At 44.0% G+C, this 18726-nt stretch overlaps 2 protein-coding genes across 4 annotated transcripts in view; both read right to left on the bottom strand.

The window, feature by feature from the left end:
- Positions 1-520: 520 nt before the first annotated feature.
- Positions 521-11649, bottom strand: LOC114852037 (ribosomal protein S6 kinase alpha-2-like). Its single transcript, XM_029144065.3, has 22 exons — positions 11097-11649; positions 9570-9686; positions 8897-8978; positions 8447-8527; positions 8195-8274; positions 8011-8117; positions 7890-7927; positions 7673-7815; positions 7000-7070; positions 6812-6900; positions 6278-6342; positions 5011-5113; positions 4710-4855; positions 4288-4410; positions 4056-4145; positions 3779-3937; positions 3531-3692; positions 3375-3451; positions 3091-3208; positions 2944-3000; positions 2534-2614; positions 521-2114 (listed from the first exon to the last, which is right to left on the bottom strand). The coding sequence occupies exons 1-22, from the start codon at positions 11199-11201 to the stop codon at positions 1959-1961; spliced, it is 2250 nt and encodes a 749-aa protein (XP_028999898.1). The 5' UTR covers positions 11202-11649; the 3' UTR covers positions 521-1958.
- A 1016-nt stretch (positions 11650-12665) lies between these two features.
- The window catches only part of rnaset2 (ribonuclease T2), a 45099-nt gene continuing 39038 nt past the window's right edge, over positions 12666-18726 (bottom strand). For 2 of the 3 annotated variants that reach the window (XM_055507501.1, XM_055507502.1), the window contains exons 3-11: positions 16780-16852; positions 16586-16640; positions 15103-15152; positions 14915-14972; positions 14729-14793; positions 14345-14458; positions 14162-14207; positions 13967-14041; positions 12666-13815 (exon numbers count right to left, since the gene is read on the bottom strand). In XM_055507501.1, coding sequence (XP_055363476.1) covers positions 13630-13815; positions 13967-14041; positions 14162-14207; positions 14345-14458; positions 14729-14793; positions 14915-14972; positions 15103-15152; positions 16586-16640; positions 16780-16852 — 722 coding nt within the window. In that variant the 3' untranslated portion in view covers positions 12666-13629. Of the gene's footprint in view, positions 13816-13966; positions 14042-14161; positions 14208-14344; positions 14459-14728; positions 14794-14914; positions 14973-15102; positions 15153-16585; positions 16641-16779; positions 16853-17537; positions 17684-18726 lie in introns of those variants that run through there. The other variant, XM_029144066.1, reaches the window with a different exon arrangement.

Raw genomic sequence — 18726 nt, 5'->3', positions numbered from 1 at the left:
GGAGCGGAGTGTGAGCCTGGTGCTTGATAGAAATTAAAGAGTTTTTCCTCCGTCTTTTTTTAAGGGATTACGGCTCTGAAGGGACAACTTCTGCAGAGAAAGTGAGAGCGCGAGGGCTTCTGAGGCTGTTATTGGTTGCCATCTAGTGGCTCGCACGAGTGCTCACTGACACGAGCAAAGCAGGTCAGTCAGTAAACTGTCACCAGCTAAAGCTGCATAACACGTCCCACGGATCAAAATTAATGTTTGGCTTTTTTATTTTAGAAACATCTCTAATCATGTTTACTGTAGGTGTGATCATTTCAATGATAAAGCAGCTTACTGTACATATATAAATATCTTAAGTGAACACCAAAATACTTTCAGATGGATACTATGTTGCCTCCTTTAATGCATTTCTATATTTCTGAAGCACCTCCAATTTACAAATACAATTATTATGATAAACAGATATTATGTTAAACAGATATTATGTTATTAGCTAGCGGATTGGAACGCATGAAAAAACCCTTCAACTCAGTATCTTTCGTCTCTCTTTATTTGTAAAACACAGGCCAACGAATGGCCAGGAACGGTCAGTATGTCCACTCTGAGCAGTGGATGCAGTGGATACAACACAGGGTGATATGTACAATCTCAGTATATAATCAAACACAATATATACAGTATTACTGATTGCTGACAGTTGTACTGCACCATATATACACAGTCTTACTCACTGTAAATACAGTTTTCTACTAAAGTAGGAAACTGTATTTACAGCTTTATTCTCTCCTGAACTTAAGGTTGTGAACGCCTTCTCCGACCTCGTCAGCATCAGCCCCAGTGTCACTGAAAACAATAACTACCTACAGTGTTTTTAGGTAACATATAGCTTTGAGCAGTAATTGTGTGTGGTTATAGTGTGTCATGATCTACATGTGTGCTACTCGTATCTGCAAGCGCTTTAGTTTTACCTCGTGTTTGTGATTGCACAGCTTATTAAATACAATCAGAAACAGACCACAGTGCTTTCAGGCGGATGGCAGCTACTCAAACACGGGATGATCAATGACACTGAGAGTTGACTCCATTGTACAAAATGTATCGCAGTGAGTGCATTGTTTTAAAACTAATCTAAAGCCAATAATTTTATATACATTACAAAAGAACAAACATCATAAATACATAGTATATGTACACAGAACATTTCATTTGATCTCGAAAATTGCAGAAGAGACACATTTAATAAGTCTTTGAGTTAAAGGCTGTATTTATGGAAGACAAAATAGATGAAAATAGCATTTTCTAGCATATTATGAACAGTAAGACTTTGGTGGCATTATTACCTTAAGAAGTAAATTCCCTTTGGTAGGATATTTACAGTTGTAACATGCATAACTGTGGAGATTCGAGTATTGCTGCCTCAAATGTTAGTCACGACTGAGGAAGACTTCAGATTTGGCTCTCCGTGTACTTGGCATCTCGTATGTGGCACTAAAATACCCTTTTTTTCTGATTTTGTTTTGGTGGCTAGACGAACTCGTCTCATGCTCAGCTACAGAAACCAGGCAACAAATGACTGCATCTGTGGATACTGTACTAACCTTCCCGTGCGCGGCTGACGGGAAGTGAAGGTGTGTTTGCTTTAAATAGCAGCTACAGCTCCTCAGTTCTTCCGGTTCTGTAGGAAGTGGTGTAAAATCTGGATTCCCAGAATAGAAGGGCAGCTTCAAAAAACAAGCCTGTAATGGTCACGGAACAACCGAGGGAGACCCAGAGGATCCAGTTAAAAGCCTAATAGTCAACATTGTTAAGGAATTTGATCACATGTTGTTAACTAACATGAGAAGCGTCATTACTAAAGGTAATTTGGCTTAGTCTCTTCACAGAGATGCGTCTGCTGCATTCAGGTTACAGGCCTCCAAGCACTCAGTCACAGGGCTTGTGCTTATCTGTCTTCACTGCATGTGTCTGTATTAGTGACACTCTTTCTCCTTGGGGCTTAAACGGGCTTGTGGACTCTCCAGCTTCTTGATCCCTCTGCGCTGAGCCAGGCTGGACGACTGGACGGGTTCCAGGAGGGGAGCCGGCACGCTGCGCCTCAGGGCGGAGTAGGTGGCAGACAGAGCCCCCTGGTGGCACAAATGGGGATCATCAACACTGGGAAGGTCTGTCCAGCAATTCAATAGCTGTCAGATAGCGCCACCCAGTGGACACTAACAGATACAACACTCAGCTCATAGCACTGATCCTAACGCAAAGTGTGCACTCAATACGCACGCTTTCCTTTCAAAAGAAAATGTATTGTGGCCACAGTATAAAATAATTTTAAACACTGGATTATTGCAATGCTTGCAATGCAAAAGGAAAAGATTGTGATTGTGTTTTATCATCTTTGACTTTAATATAAATAATATTTTATGACCAGTTGATGCAGAAAACCAGGACATTTTCTGTAATCGACCACAGCACAGATAGGATGGGATTTTAAATTATGTTGTTGTATATTCATAATACATGAATACAAACGATGGGTTACACATATTCTAACCTTGACAGTGAGTGCATCTTGTCTGGTGAGCGATCTGTCAGAGAGCTGGGCTCTGTCCACAATCCATGGATGACGCAGAACCTGAGGAGCATTGAAGTACAAACTATTTACCATTTTACTGTTTCAGCAACAATTTACAGAAATTCACACACCAATACCTCAAAGTGTAGCTGAACATTATATACTGTGCATTATTCTGACTATAACTCCAAGGTGATGAATCTGTCCTTAAATATAATAAAGAAAATAAAGGACTTATAACTATAGGAAAATTTGTTTCAGATTTTTTTGGTTAATATTGTTTGATGATATATTAATACTGTTTAAGGTTAAGAAAAAACACAGTGTACAAAAAAGGTCATAGTATCATAGAAATCATAGTATAGTGACAAAATGATCATAAAACTTACCTGGGGAGCAGTCAGACGCTGGTGAGGATCCACATGGAGCATTTTCATCACAATGTCCTGTCAAACATATGCAGAGCATTGAAGTCATAGCCAGTACTGCACAAGCACTTTATGGAAATACGTTTGCGAAGCAAATTAAAATGTAACCTTGGCAGCATCGGACACCAGGTCCCAGTTCCCGCCTGTGATAATGAATTTCCCACTGCCGATTTGAGCCAGGATTTCCTCTGGCGTGTCCTCTGGAGTGCTGGCAAACGGGCTGAAGCTGCCGAGCCACGGTTAGAAAGGAGAGGGGAGTGTATTTAGAAAGCTGTGAATTTACTAACATCATATAAAAAGCTATAAAAGTAAACAACACACATAGATCCACTACTGCAATAACAGATCCTAATCTCTTACTAATAATAGTTGACAGATTGCACTGAGCTCACCCAGCGATCACGGTGTAGAGGAGGATCCCCAGGCTCCAGATGTCACAAGCTGCATCGTAACCCTGTTTCTTCAGAACCTGCACACACAAACCTGACTCGCTTTAATATAGTGCAGAAATGGGCTTTGACATTGGATCTGTGTTTCAATTGACGGACCTCAGGAGCCATGAACGTGGCCGTGTAACAAGGCGTCATCAACAGCCCATTTTCTGCTCTCAGCTGTTTGGCAAAACCAAAATCACAAATCCTGATGGATTCTGGAAGTCCGCTGTCGTCCGAATAGCGAATGTTGCTCGGCTTCAAGTCCCGATGCACAACCTGACAAAGCACACCAGCATTTTTAAAGATGCAGATCATTTGGCGACTTTGAAGCTCGTCTGGACACGGGTTGCGGCCGATCTCACCCCCTGCGAGTGTAAATACTCCACGGTCTTCGTCAGCGTGCAGATGATGTCTGATGCGTCTCTCTCGGTGAAATCCGGCTGCAGCAGAGCTCTGTCCAGCAGCTCCGCTCCTCGCAGCAGGTCCTGAACCAGGAAGACGCACTGGCCATCATCGAACACCTGAGGAAAGAAGCACATACACACAACACACCGTATAAAAAACAGTGCTTAAAAATAATGATCATACTCAGGTGATGAAGGTATTTGAAGGTTTGCTGCATGTTTGTGTAACACTTACGTCTTTCAAGTTGATGATGTTTGGGTGCTGTCCATATCTCAACAGTATCTCTATCTCCTCTGATGGATCTTTCCTCGTTTTGTCAATAATCTGACACAATAGAAACACAGAAGATGCTCATGGACAAATCTAATGTAGAGATAAAGTACCAGGACTTGCACAGAGCACAGTGTTTGGTAAATCAGACATCAGAAATCAAGTCGAGTGTGTAGGAAAACAATGTCCTCATTACCTTCACCAAATATTCCACTGAAGTAATTCGGTGCAGGCATCTCCTGCAGACGGCCGTTGAAGTCTGCGCGACTTCTTCCTTCAGCTCATAGACGTCACCGAAGGCCACGTCGCCACGGAGATGCTGCAGATACAGGGATGCGGCGTTACTGTGGCAGCACATATCTGTCAAGGACATTCTCTCTGATAGCAATCATGCGATTCCTTCAAGGGTGATGTCACAGATAAAGGAGAACACCAGCAGTAGCAGTCATTAAAAGCACAAGGAATAAATTGGAGTTGAAGTCATAGATTTGCAGAGTCAGTAATTTGTTTGATCAGTTGTTAAATAGCATTTGTAATGACTCTGCGTTGCCCTGTTGCTGTTCTAGTGTCTGGTTTAGACTTGGAGCAGACATTCAGGGCTTCCTCTCAGATACGTACATGGGCTATGGGGTTGATGGTGTTCACCTCCTGCCGTGACGGCGCTACCGTGGCAACGCTGGGCTCCTGACTCTGATTGGATGCAACAAAGCTGAAACCGCGAAACAGCTGGTGTGTGTTTGCGCTGGGAGGGATGCCAGGAGAATCTGGATCAGCAAAGACACACAGGCACAATGATTAACTCAGCATTTACCTAAGATTACTAAGACACGAGCAGAAACACAACACATGGATCTATCCACGCACACGCACAGATGCTTGTTTACTGAATGTGTGCGTGTGTTGTCTGGGCTTTAATGACCTGTCGGCGTCCTGGACGTGAACTCAGGGTCAAAATGAAAAGTGTCTTCAGGTCTGCCAACAGTTGGTTTGAAAGGAGGCCTCATCTCCTTCCTGTACAGCTTCTGTGCAAACACCAACACAGTAAACACTGTCAGTACCACAACAAAATGGAGGAATGTCAGTCAGGCTTTATTACAGTTTTATGTTATATCTAGCTTTGTCTTTCATCAAACACTGGTTCAGTATCGAGACAGCCTCGATATAATGAGCAGGGTCAATTATAATGTGAGTACACTGCATACATCATATTTCTATATGCGTGTAGTACTGGCTTTGACCTGCAGGTGGCGCCTCTGCAACATGTGAGACAAGAGGCCGCCAAACTAAAAAGGGTTCATTTATAATGAGTCCAGTGTTTTATTTCATATGCAGCCGATACACTTTTCTTGCACGGCTGGATGGAGATCTCTCTCCTTATGGAAGAAAACTCAAAGACTGAAGACGTATGCGGAGGATTGCAGGGTCACAGGAGGACAGAAGAACCGTCCCGCTCGTTGCAGCGCAGTGATTTAATTAGCATCGTGTGAAGTCTAAAATATAAGCCTCTTTTTGACAGCATGTCATATCAAACCAGCGGAAGCGTCTGCACATAGGGAAATGTAGTGTTTTGGCAGGAGGAGCGTAGGCAGCAATGTCGCAGGGAGCACAGGGAGAGATTAGTGGCTACGAGAAGCAGATCATAGTGGATTTTGTTAGAAGTGAGAACGTTACTATGCACAACAGAGAATAAAGAGGTCACAAGCTTCCAAAAATCTGTGACAAATAAATAATGGCTGCAACAGAGTGACTATTAAACACTTCAAAGTATTTTACTGTGTGTGTGTGGGGGGGGGGGCATGAATAAAGAGATCAAAACCTCAGGCGTGGGGCTCACGGTGTGAAAGGCTGAGCTGACGTTAAACAGGAAATATGACCTGGAAGCACCTTTACAAACTCTGTCCTCCACAGTTACGTGAAGTTATGAAATTATTACAGTACAGCATTTACTGTAAAGGTAGTAAGAGAGGGGAAGTGGGAAAAACAGAGAGGAATGAGCCTCTCCTGAGGAAGGAGACTCGTTTTATAGGACACAGAGTTTTAAATTTAAACCACTAATCTGTGGAGTTTATGAACAACCTGAAGCCTTTATGGAATGTAAACAGCTACTAGCTGTTGGCAGCAGGATGACGCCTGTGGCTGATTATATTGGAAGTACAGCGTGTAACAGCTTGTGCACAGGTACTTACGTTCCAGTCTATGGTTGCGAAGAAGCGGTGCCTTTTTATTTCCTCCACGCCTTCTGGTCCAGCACCTGTCGGTCACAGAGACGGAGCGGAAACGTTCAGCGTGTGAGTTTTACTTCAGCCAGTTTTGAAATGTGCACTGTCAAAGTTTGATCATTTACACAGTAGCACTGTATTACGATGAAAAATATCTGAAGTATCAAGAGTAAAAGTCCTCATTATAAGAAATGATGCCTCTCAACAGTAAATATGACATTAGTGGTTTATAATTACTGCTGGATTGTTGTGTATTTTACACTGGGGCTCATCACTCCCTATTCTGGTAATTATACAGTATTTTCTATCATCAGTCAATGTCAAGCACTATATTTGCCTGTGAAATGCAGTTAATGCAGTTCAAGTGTCACTGCACCACAGAAAAGGAAATCTCCTCAGTATTTAATGTGTGAAGAACTGACAAACTGCACTGATCCTCCACAACAGCGTCAGGGCCTTTGTTGTGTAACGTGAAGCTTCTCAGCCTCGTGCTCTCAGTACCGAGGCGGTTTGCCGGGTTCCTCTTGAACAGCGCTCGTAATAGGCTCTGCACCTCAGGACTGAGGAACTGCGGCATTCCCAGCTTGGCCCTGTACAAACAGCACAAACACGTCACGTGACGGGTCCGAACCCGGAGCACGTCCGCATGTGGCGACAACTAAAGGGCACCGAGAAAGAGCTGGTCCTACTTCAGAATGAGAGCCATGGTTTCCTTCCGATCTTTTCCTTGGAATGGCAGCGATCCTGTCAACATCTCAAACTGGAAAACAAGCACAGTAGCTGTTATTAGTTCATTCAGTCCGGCTGTGGGAGTAAAACCGATAACACGTGCACTAATACAGCGAGGGAGCAAAAACCCTGGATGTACATTAGATTTGTCTATAATAGAAGATCCACCAGATCAGAAAAGAGAAAACTCAGATGAAGATTGATGGTTGACATAAAACAGTCTGGTGACTTTGTGTCCGACTTCATGGCAAAGATCACATCAGGTTTTCCTAATAATACTGTGTCCTTTCCACATTTGTTTTTAAGTTTTAATCATTGGTACTTCCCTAATACGAGCCAAGGGCAGACGGGGGTGAAACCTTTGCCAGCTGTCAGTGAACGTTAACCTCCTTTTCAGCATTAGTCAAATAAGCCACCAGGTTAACAAAACCACCAGAGTCGAGCAGATACGCGATTAGAAAGTGAAGCGAAGGGATCTAATCTGCCACACAACGTAATTAAGCGGCTTTGCTGCCAGAAGAAAGCCACGTTAAGCGGCCGATACACTGGCGCATCATGCAAGTGCGGGTCTGGGCCTGGGTCCGTTCCCACTGCTGTCGACCGAGCAAATCCTCACAACATGCGTGGTCTCACCATCAGGACCCCGAAGGACCACCAGTCTGCGCTCTGCGTGTGCCCCCTGCGGTTCACCACCTCGGGAGCCATGTATTCGATAGTGCCACAGAAGGAGTAGGCTCTCTTATCGTGGTCGATGGCCTCCTTACTCAAACCGAAGTCTGAACAGAGAGGAGTGAGAGTAAAGACGGGGAAAAAGGAGCTAAAAACAACAAACGCAGGAGGAGAAACTGACCGGTTATCTTAATGTGCCCTTCCTCGTCCAGAAGAATGCTGTTGACGAGAAGGAGGAAGATGCATTGAATAAAACACAGGCGTGCGTAAAAAGCTGCAGTGTGCAGTAAATGGGCTGGTACTTTTCAGGTTTGAGATCCCTGTAGATAATCCCCAGGCTGTGCAGATGGTCCAAGGCCAGGGCCAGCTCTGCCAGGTAAAACTTCACGTCCTCTTCTGTGAACATTACCTGGAACGAATGAAGACGCGGGCCTTAATAACAGAGCCCAGTAAAACGCTTAGCGGAGCGGGAGGAGGAGAACCCACCTCTTTGGACAGTCGGGTGAAAAGGTCTCCGCCTCGGAGGAAGTCTAGGATCAGATAGAGCTTCCCTTCTGTCTGGAAGGCTAAACACACACACACACACACACACACACACACACACACACACACACACACACACACACACACACACACACACACACACACACACACACACACACACACACACACACGCGGGTTATCACACACCTCACTTTGACTGAGACAGAATCTGGAGCTGCGTTCAATAAGACTCACCATAATGCAGCTTCACTATAAACGGGTGGTTGACTTCCGCCAGAATGTCTCGTTCCATCTTGGACCGCACGCGATCCCGAACTGGAAGAGACACAGCGCGTTCAGATGCGCGCGAGTGACCTGCTGCACGTGGAGCACGGTGCGGCGTCGATGCACACGAGGCCGCGGCCGCTTCAGTTCCAGGGGACGTTTAAGAGGATTAAGGCTCGTGCAAAGACGTGAAATCAGCAGAATCACATCTCAGACCATCCTTGTTTACAACAATCCCGTTCAACTCAAGCCACTTTATCTGACTCAAAAGTACAAACCAACCTCTTTTTACCGAAATCCTGCAGAATGTAGGACTTCAATGTCCTACACTGGTCTCTTATTATTCCTTTATTCCTGCATTGAACCTGTTTTACCCCAAACTTACTGTAAGTTACAAGCTAATAATGCTTTTATTTTTACCTTTCAGCGTCGCTTTCTTCAGGACCTTCATGGCATACAGCTGTCCTCTGTCCACTCCTCTGATCTTTCTCACCAGAAACACCTGAGAAGTCATCATCATCATCACCATCACCATCATCATCATCATCATTGTAGTATCGTGTGTTAAAAAATGAATGCGTGTCGCATGCATGTCGGAGAGGAAACACATGCTTCACAGAGATGCTGCTTCACGGTTGCAAAGGCAACAGATGTCCTTTACACACAAACAGCAGAGAGTCTGTCTGAAACGTAGGCCGCGCTGTGACTGCGATGTCACCTGTGGCCTGAGAAAATGAATCTCACGCTTTCTAACCTCTGTAACCTCCAGAACCTGTGATGGGCCGGGGCACCTCTGCTGATTCAAACACACTTACTGATCTGTGGCTTTAAACACTCGTCAGGAGGAGACATTAGCGAGTGATGGCTGATAATACACAGTCCACCATCCAGCATCCTCTGCATGACCTCCCAGCCTGGCCGCGAGCCCGACCTTAATGCCCAAGATCAGTGACCTCAAGGCTGTAACGTCTGAATCCAGAACACTGCGGACTCGCTGGCATGACTGTGCAGAATGTTTGGACCAAGAGGCCACGGGTGGAAGAGCTGATGAGCACTCACATCCTTCTGTGCACTCATTTGAAGGAGTTCTTACCTTTCCGTAGGATCCCTGTCCCAGCACCTTAAGCAGCTGGAACTGAGAAGGGTCTGCTTTTTCACAGCCCTCCTTCACATGGTGGCTGATGTCGATCTCCTTCAGTATGCTGTCATCCTAAAGGGAGGAAGGTATTGGTCAAAAACAACAGAGCAAAGCTGCTGGTTGGTTCTGAATGAGTACGAGCTGAGGTCAGTGGCAGTGATGCAGAGCCTACGCTGCTCGTCTCCCATTCAATCTGCTCAGTGAAGCAAATGATCGGCTGCACCGTCACAAAGTACAGGACCGCTGTTTACAGCTTTTCACTCAACCATCGGAAAGGAAACGGTGACAAACGACATTTATTCAAGTTACTCCTTCGACTTTAATGCAGTTCCTCACATTAGTCTCACGTTGTTGCGACTTCCCAGAGGTTTTTTCAGGTCAGACTCACTCGGTTGAAAGACTAACGTGCGCGCGTCCGTTCTACTCTAAAAAGGGCAAAACGCATGCGGCAAGACGAGCGACAAGGCCCCGACTCAGCCTTCAACACTTGTTACTTCTACAGGGACAAAAGCTGCCAGTGGCGAGAGGGAATCCAGTAGTTTCAATGACATCTCTATGTAGAAGGGGGGGGAGAAGAGAAGTCAAACTGAAAATTGTTTGGGCATTCAATTAAAGTCTCCTATTTTCATAAGTTATAGTTTGCACAACAATCACCCACACGCGCCGAGGATTCAGAGAACCGCTCATTATGGGATGCGTAACAGTGGAACAAGTGGGAAGTCCCGGCTCATCAGTTCAACTGGTTATTTGAACAGCACAGCAGGAGGTACGTCCACGGAGCAGAAGGAAACAGGCTCAAGGCGTCACAGACACGGACACTCAGACACACAGGTGAACAAACCCGGGCAGACAGACATTTGCCAGTCAGACGTCCACACAGACAGGAAGCCTGTCCAGCTGATTCATCAGCACCCGATAACAACAACAAGCCAGGGAGGGGGAGGGGGGGGTCTTTTTATATCCCCAGAATACAGGTAGTGCTGCAGCCTCCTCTCTCTCTCTCTCTCACACCTCTGCTGCTTTGTTATTTCTATAAATAGACCAGGACTGTTGTGGCCGTGCTCTGAATCAATCAGCCTGTAACTATTTATCAGCCTGACTGTGCCGCTGCTTGTTTGCCTCTTAGCGTTTCTGTCTGTCTGATCTACGTCTCCACAGAACCTGTCCCTGCCCCCCCCCCCCCCCCCCCCCCCACCCCCCCCCCCCCCCCCCCCCCCCCCTTCTCCCTTCAGCCCCCGTGTCTTCTAGATTGTTGACATGCGAGCAGAGCAACAGCTGTAACGATGCTGCAATGGCTCCAGCACAAAGTCCGTTCTCTCCACACCCATCCCCGTGTGCGCACTCACGTTTACACCCCTTGGCTGTTTATTTGGGGGGATCTGGGCACACACACACACACACACACACACACACACACACACACACACACACACGCGCGCGCACACCTGACATAACTTCGCGCCGCTGAACAACCCGACTGACCTCCAGCTGACAGAAGCCGGTGTTGTTCTTGTTCCTCGCCGCCTTGTTCTTCAAGTAGATGGAAAACCATCGCCGCACTGTGAATTTTCGCGTGCTGGTATCCATGGCAACCGGCAGTCCCGTGCATCTATCCCATAATGGTCAACATCTCCCTGCGCGGCGTCCTGGTGCAGAAAAAGCGCGGAGGGGAGCGTTTGCGCGTCCTTTATGTGTCCCGCGGCGTCGTCACTGGCGCGTCCTCGGTGCGGCCGCAGCCTCGTACTTTCCCCATCACTCGCATTCACACGCGCCGCTCGCGCCTCCCGTGGGGCTCAGCCTGTCGCCGCCTCTCCGCCGCAGTGGACGCCAGCGAGCGCGCGCAGAGTTGTAACGGAGCCGCTAATCTGCGCAGACGGAACAGGCGGGACGACGGACGGGCCAGGTGCTGCCGGGTTTGGAGCTTTGCGGCGGGCGCTGCAGGAATAAATCTGTTCCGCTGAATCAGGAGGTGTGTGTGTGCGTGTGTGTGTGTGTGCGTGTGTGTGTGTGTTCATCCCCTGCTGCCTCACTCTCTCTCTCTCCGCAGAACAACGGATTGTCACCAGTCACATTGTGCGCCCAGCGCCCCCCTCCCCTCACCCTCACCCCCCCCCCCCCCCCCCCCCCCCCCCCCCCCCTTCTCCCACCATCGTACAGCAACAGCTGGCCGGGTCACGTGACGGAGCCCGGCCGCCTCTCGCGTTCCCCCCTCAACTCGGCACGGAGAAATGTGACAAACGCAGCAGCTTTAACAGCAGATGGGAAACACGGCGGCTCAGGCGCAGCGACGTAACATCAGAACTCAATTAAATATTAGAGCCATCAGCGATGACAACAGAGGGACAGACAGCACTCAGAGGGAGGGCACAGGCTGGCCTGGACCATCACGGGTGTGTGTAGGTACTTGGATCTGTCACATCAGCAGCTTTGCAGAACTGCAGTGTTACATAAGGGAGAGAGACAGGGAGAGATGGAGCAGCTCTATTAGATGAAAGTGTGTGCACAGCTGACCTGGGCTTTCATTTGTTTCTCAAGCGAGGTTTCCTCAGCCAGGGAGAATTCCCCTCAAATGCCTTAACGGCTCAGAGTCTCACTCGCAATTAGTTTCATTGGGTTCAACAGGATTTTGAAGCACGTTTCACGTAAAGCCGGCACAGTTCGAGGACATTTTAGCTCTATTAAAAATGTAATCAGATGTGTTTATTCAATCTGCTGAGTTGTGTTGTGGGAGCAGAGTCGGGATTATGGACTGGTGTCTTTGTCCCGGCAGGATTAACGCTCTGTAAGAAGATCATAACAATCACATTTATAAGCACTGTATGTACTGTATAGCTATGGACAGACTGAGACAAATGGAGGCATATTACTATAGATACTATTACAGTAATGACACTGAGGGCTAGATGCAAACTGTGGAAGACTTGTATATATTTTTATTCATCCTGCTCTATTTTTAGCACAGATTCATGCAGTGCCAGTAAAAAAATGCAAATAGGCACTTCATCAATTTTGGATGTTGCATAACATCTCATCATGACTGGTGAGCAGGCGGCAGATTAAATGCTTTATTGACATTAATAAAATCATAACAGTTGAACAATTGTTTACCAGCATGAGTACAAAATCATTTACCTTTAGGTTTAAAATGTTAAATCTACACATAAAAAGCAGCCAGCAAATCACTGTGATCAATCAATAGCATTTACTAAAACAATTACTAGAAAAGGATTTGTCTGGAGTCAATGGAAACAATGAGCCTTTGAGAATCCCTATGTAATAGATGGGACATTTACTTTATGGACTATAGTTTTAAACTGTCCTAAGAAAAGTCTGCTTCCTTTTCAGCAACACGTGCCAAAAAGATGGGACTGACAATGTACTTGGCAACTATCGGATCACATTAGTTGTGTAGTGGTTTGGCAATAGAATTCTCCACCTATTTTCTATTAAAATTATCAAAATGTTGAACAAATAAAATCCAGACACCCTTAAAATACAGAGATCGTCCTTAGATGTGTCATGCATAAGAAAACTCTGAAAACCGGTCAGAGGATTAATCTAGTTTTAGATTCACACAACCAGTGGCTCAAACTGTGTCACCAGCAGATCAGAGAAATACACACATTACATCTCATCTTTGCACACAGATGCCATAAACACATTTTGTCTGACTGATCTCCAACTCACCACCACCTCCCTGGAAAACACACCGCACACTGTCAGACTCCTCTACAATGAAGGGTCAGGAAGGGACATAATTAAAGCACTACTTAGTAGTGAGTGCATGTCCTGGTTTCTGGAGGATATAAAAAGAACAATGCACTTGAAGGTGACTTTTTTCCTTACCTGTCAGATCTGGACAAATATTTTCACACTACGCTGATTGTCCAACTTACAAAAACAATGAATGCAGTGGCCATAAACTCAAGGAGAATCCAAACAGCAGTGCAGTGAGTGAGTAGGCGTGATCTAACTTACAGTACAGTACAGTACGTGTAAAGGCAGCATGTGCTGTTTATAATGGAGGTGGGTAATAAACTGGTGTATTTTGGTCGCACACACTGAGCCCAGATGTCTTGTCAACAGCCACAGGATTGTACCAGGCGCCCTTGGATAGAGTTTCCTGCTTTTCACAATCCATGAGGTTGAAGTCGGGGTTGAAACAGATCTCAATCTGCCCCAAAGTCTGGAACTCAGCATTCTGTATGAAAACACCATAGTTTAACCCATTGTAAACGCACGCACGCACGCACGCACGCACGCACGCACGCACGCACGCACGCACGCACGCACGCACGCACAAGACCTGACAATGCAAAACTCAAACAAATATTGATCATAAGTATTTGTACCTTTGACTGATGGTAGCACTGGATCTTAGACGTGAAGCCATAGAAGGTGTCTATGACTTTTTCAATTTCTGCAAACTACAAAGATTCAGAACAAATGATTAACACACAAGCCAACAGCTGTCCTTTCATCAAATACCATAATTTAAATGGTTCAATTGGTTCTAAAACTAGCATAAAAAGTCTAAATAGACCTACTGTGTAGTAATTTTCAGAAGGGATGATGTTAAACTTCTTCAGGATGCTAGAAAAACAAAACATTCATTTTCTGTGTAACATGTACAGTATAGATTTCATGCATGAAGAACATCAAGTATATAAGACTGCAGAGTGTGTGTATGTGTATGTCTGTGTGCGCGTGTGTGTAAACATGCTCTGTACCCATTCAAATCCACTTTGTGGTACAGCTCCAGTGCTTTGCTGAAGTATTTATGTTGACTATTCAGAGAAACTGCTTTGGCTGCACATGTGCCATGTTTGTGCCACTCATACTTCCTGTTAACGTAGACAAAAATGTATCTGTGTGTTACAAACATTATGAATAACGCAATTATAACTGAAGATAACAAATCATCTTATATGTCCTGGGTAATAAAAATCATAGATCTTTATTTGAACATTAATCATGCTGTCCCGCCCCTTCAACACTTTTGTTTTGAACACTGCAACTTTCTAATCCTGCACTACACTTAGTAAACAACATATCCCAGTTTAGTACGACAAAAGGATGTGAAAAATAAAAAAATAAATAAAAATCTAAAATACCAGAATTCAGTAGAAAAGGGGTTTTCCAAGTCAGGCCAACTTATCTTCAAGTCTGGAAGCAGGTCCTGAACACAAACACCAATTACAAATTTATTTTACACACGGTTAGCACGGTTAGTGGTATATATGCACCTATAGTTTGCCTCATATCACAGCACTGTGTCACCAGAGTTACCAAGCAGATACCTGTATCTCAGAAGAGTTGAAATGCCACGATGAATTGCAAAACGCCCCTTTGCTTGGCCTGAAAAACAGAATCATTAAAAAATATTAATGGTTTGTTAGCTCTGCTACTCAGAGGAAATTAACATGTAAAATGTTTTAACTTTTAAATTTAAATTATTTTGTAGACTAACTACATTTGCAGGGCTTACCAGAGTCCATGTAGTGTCCAGTGGCTAATGTTGGATTCACAATGTTCAATCTGAAGAAATAAAAAATTGGATTTTAATTATATTTGGCCTGCACCCATTTGTAATTTGACAGGCAGCTCACTATGCACTCTGAACAGTGCTACTGTCAACATTAAACTTGTGAAAAAGGCAAGGACATTTCTTCAAGATATTGTGTATAATTTACAGGCATGAGAGGTTTGTGGTTCATGTGCAAAACACATCCAGATTGTCTGCGAGACATGACCTTGGCAACCTGCATCCTGATTTCAATCTCTGTTTCACATCAGTTACATCACTATTGTTTTCGGGTCAAGGGGAAAGTAGTGACGCTGTGCTAACTGTTCAACAGAAGAACCGCATAAAACTCTTTCTCTAAAAGATACAACTACTATCTAATTTATAAAAAAAATATAGGGAACGGATGAGAGTCTTCTGTTTCATTTTATCTTTTATACATTGCCGTGAGTCACATTGGATTACGTCACCACTCAAAATCCAGCAACTGGATCAAACTGTCACATCACTTCTTATACATGTCCTATCTTTGAATTGCTTGTTGTGCTTTCAGTGGTAGAGACTTGGACACAATTGAGGAAATGTGAATGCAATTAACAGAACTGAGATGAAGTTAGTGTTGCATGAAATGGGGAACTGTGGCTGTCTTGTGGCTTTCAGAGTCAAGGATGTAAATTTAGCTCTTCAGCAGAAACCCATAAAATATTGCCACACTTCCAAACTTACATTATTAAAGTCTCTACATTTTAATAAACAATCAGAACACAAACATAATCCAAAGGCAAAAAAACTACCAGAAACTAAGAAACTGGTGCTAAGAAACACACAGCAAAAAACAGTTTGAAACATCATAAATGTTCATGTATCAGCAGAAAATGTATGGGATGTGGTTTTCTGGTCAGGGCTTCTGGAACAGACTGATGCCACACAACAGGTCCTGTGATTAAACAACTGACTGGCATCATATTAAAAGGATTTCATCTTTTGTGAGTGAAATAAGTAGCAAACATGAGTTGTCATTTGTTAATGGGTTGTAATTGTTTGATAAATGCATATGGTGGTTGACTAAGCACAGTAGTGTAGTAAGATCAATTACTATTGCTGAAATACTTAAAATGCCTTAAACCTGCTTTAAAGTCAATGACCAGATCTAAAACAGACAGACTTCACTAGGCACAGGTGGTTAATGCTGAACTAATAATACTGTACATATGAATAACTGTAAGTGTCCCCAAAATTCACAAAATGCTGCACAAATGAAACCCATCTATCTGCTGACAGGAGAGTAAGTCGTGAGAAATTAAACACATCTTCCTCACAGGCATTAAGGCTTGTTTTAATATTGGACTGTTGTTCTTGGATTGAACTCACAAAACTTCACGCAGCTGACATTTGACATGTCCCATATGATGTTCACAAATAATGATAAACTCAAAGACACACTCACGGAACAGAAGCTGCTGGGCCATGAATGGGTCAGGATCAGTTTGGGCCACGGTAGTCTGAAATACAGAAGGTGAGTTTGTTTTATTGGTCTCCATTTAGAGCTACACTATGCGTAGAAAAGCAGAAAAAAGCTGGGTTCATTAGATCATTAATACATTCACCTAAAGTGAACAAACTACTTTGTTCTGTACTTACGGAGACGAGAGAACAAAGGCAGAGGACAGTCCCACTGCCAGGAAGAGCAGGAGAGGAGAGGAGAGCTTCATGTCTGACAAAACACGGTAACAGGTTTGTCATGCAACATTAAATAATATTTTAATAGTCTACAGCAGAAAATGGTAAACGCATTTATGAATGTGGAAAAGCTGATAAATTATGATCGTGTTTAAGAAAAAACATTGTGGACGTTTGACGAGTTGTTTACTGAGCAAGTGGGACAAACATTCTCACGCAGTCACAGTAAGGACAAAAACCGGTAGTGGGCTATAGTCTAGGAAGTGAGTGGCAAAGAAACCCTTGTGACAGCACACATAGACAGCACCATCCCTCTCTCATGCACACACTCTAACGCCGAGGGGTCAAGTCTCGTGATTAAATTGGGAAACGTCAGCACATTAACCACATAAATGTTTTCCAGAAAAACAGAAGTTGTCTTCTACATTTCGGTGCACAATGTAGCAGCAGTAGCATTAAAAAAACGGCTAAACACAGGTTTATGGTCCGATTTTAAAACGTGTTTTAACGACAAATTGTGTTGCCATGTGGGCAAAGTGCAATAAGAGAGAACTGTCACATTTAAACGGAAGTCTGTTGTTAGCTAGGCTATACTTAAGTTTAGCGCAACTAGCTAACGCTACGAATGTTTAAACTTGACTACTTAGCCAAACTACAGACAGTTTCAATCGTGCATCGGTTGGTTACTAATTTAATATATATTAAACTAAAATTCTCACCTTGCAGGTCAGGTTGAAAAAGCGCACACTTTATACCCTAACAGAGAAGACTAACTCTTCCCAGACTTGACGCTCTGTTTATGTATTTGAGCAGCTCCACTACCTGCATAACCGCTCAGCCAATCAGAGGCGCCGCAGAAGACATACGTCATCACGTGATTTAGTTACGTGGTTATTTAATTTATTGACCAGAACACACCGGCTTCTGGAGCTGCAGCCGCTCCCCTCGTGTTTAAAACTAAGTGGTCTGATTAGTTCCTGTCAGAACGGCGCACATTTAACAGTAGCTTTTGATATATTTCCTACAGTCACACGTGTGTCATGTTAATGAAAGCACGTTAGGAGAAAATTTATCGACGTCATGACTCCGAGAGACGCATCGGAACACGTAAGACTAACAAACAAACGCCACCCATGCACGTTTATAGGGGCCGGATTTAGTTGTATAAACTTCAGTTCTTATAGCAAAGGATGGGTAAATGGTGAACAAACGAGAACAATTTATTATTATTATTATTGTTATTATTTCGAATATTCTTTTCAAAATATAACTGAATCACAGAGTTTGGTCTAACGAGTCATAATTCAAAGTTAATAGGACAGGCCTGACTGTGCCGAGGGGGTTCTTTTAAATAATGAGTCATTATAGGTTGAAGTGTAAAATTAAGCATAGCAAGGGAGTCAGAATGAAGGACTAATTCATCTTCCTCTGTCTCCAGGGACTGTAATGTCAAAAAGTCTTGCTTGGAATTTTCCAACTGTATAGTCATTCAATATAATTCAACTGGAAGGGAAAAACAAGACTATAAAAAAGCACATTTTACTGCCGTTTTGCAATATTCTTAATAAACTTAAAAAATTGAACACAACTAGCAGGAAGCAAGCAAACACATCAACTCAAGAATGGTAATAAGAAAAGAAAATACTAGAAACATAAACTTCTCATGGAGAACAGATGAACTGGCGGAGGAAGAGTGAATGAGGTAAAGGAATGGAGGAACTGGATTAGATGATGAGAACTGGTAATAGGAAACAAGAGAAGATCAGGCAATGGGAGTGGCTAAACATGGGGCGTGGTTGAGATTAGGGGGCGTGGTTCATGGTTGGAGGGAGGGTCTGGGCAGTGTAGTATCAGGGATCATGACATTTCCTATTAAACAGGTCTATATAATGTTATTTCAGCAAACAA

This window comes from Betta splendens, chromosome 3, assembly GCF_900634795.4.
Source record: "Betta splendens chromosome 3, fBetSpl5.4, whole genome shotgun sequence".
In the NCBI taxonomy this organism is placed as follows: domain Eukaryota; kingdom Metazoa; phylum Chordata; class Actinopteri; order Anabantiformes; family Osphronemidae; genus Betta; species Betta splendens.
The sequence above is the reverse complement of the archived record's forward strand: the minus strand, read 5'-3'. Positions and strand labels throughout refer to the sequence as shown.

Bases quoted from the DNA above. Each gene is read 5' to 3' on its own strand.
- LOC114852037 (XM_029144065.3), bottom strand. From the start codon at position 11,201: ATGGATACCAGCACGCGAAAATTCACAGTGCGGCGATGGTTTTCCATC. The intron at 7,071-7,672 runs GTGAGACCACGC...CTTGTTTTCCAG, and splicing joins GGTCCTTCGGGGTCCTGATG to TTTGAGATGTTGACAGGATC. The intron at 6,901-6,999 runs GTAGGACCAGCT...CTGTTTGTACAG, and splicing joins ACCATGGCTCTCATTCTGAA to GGCCAAGCTGGGAATGCCGC.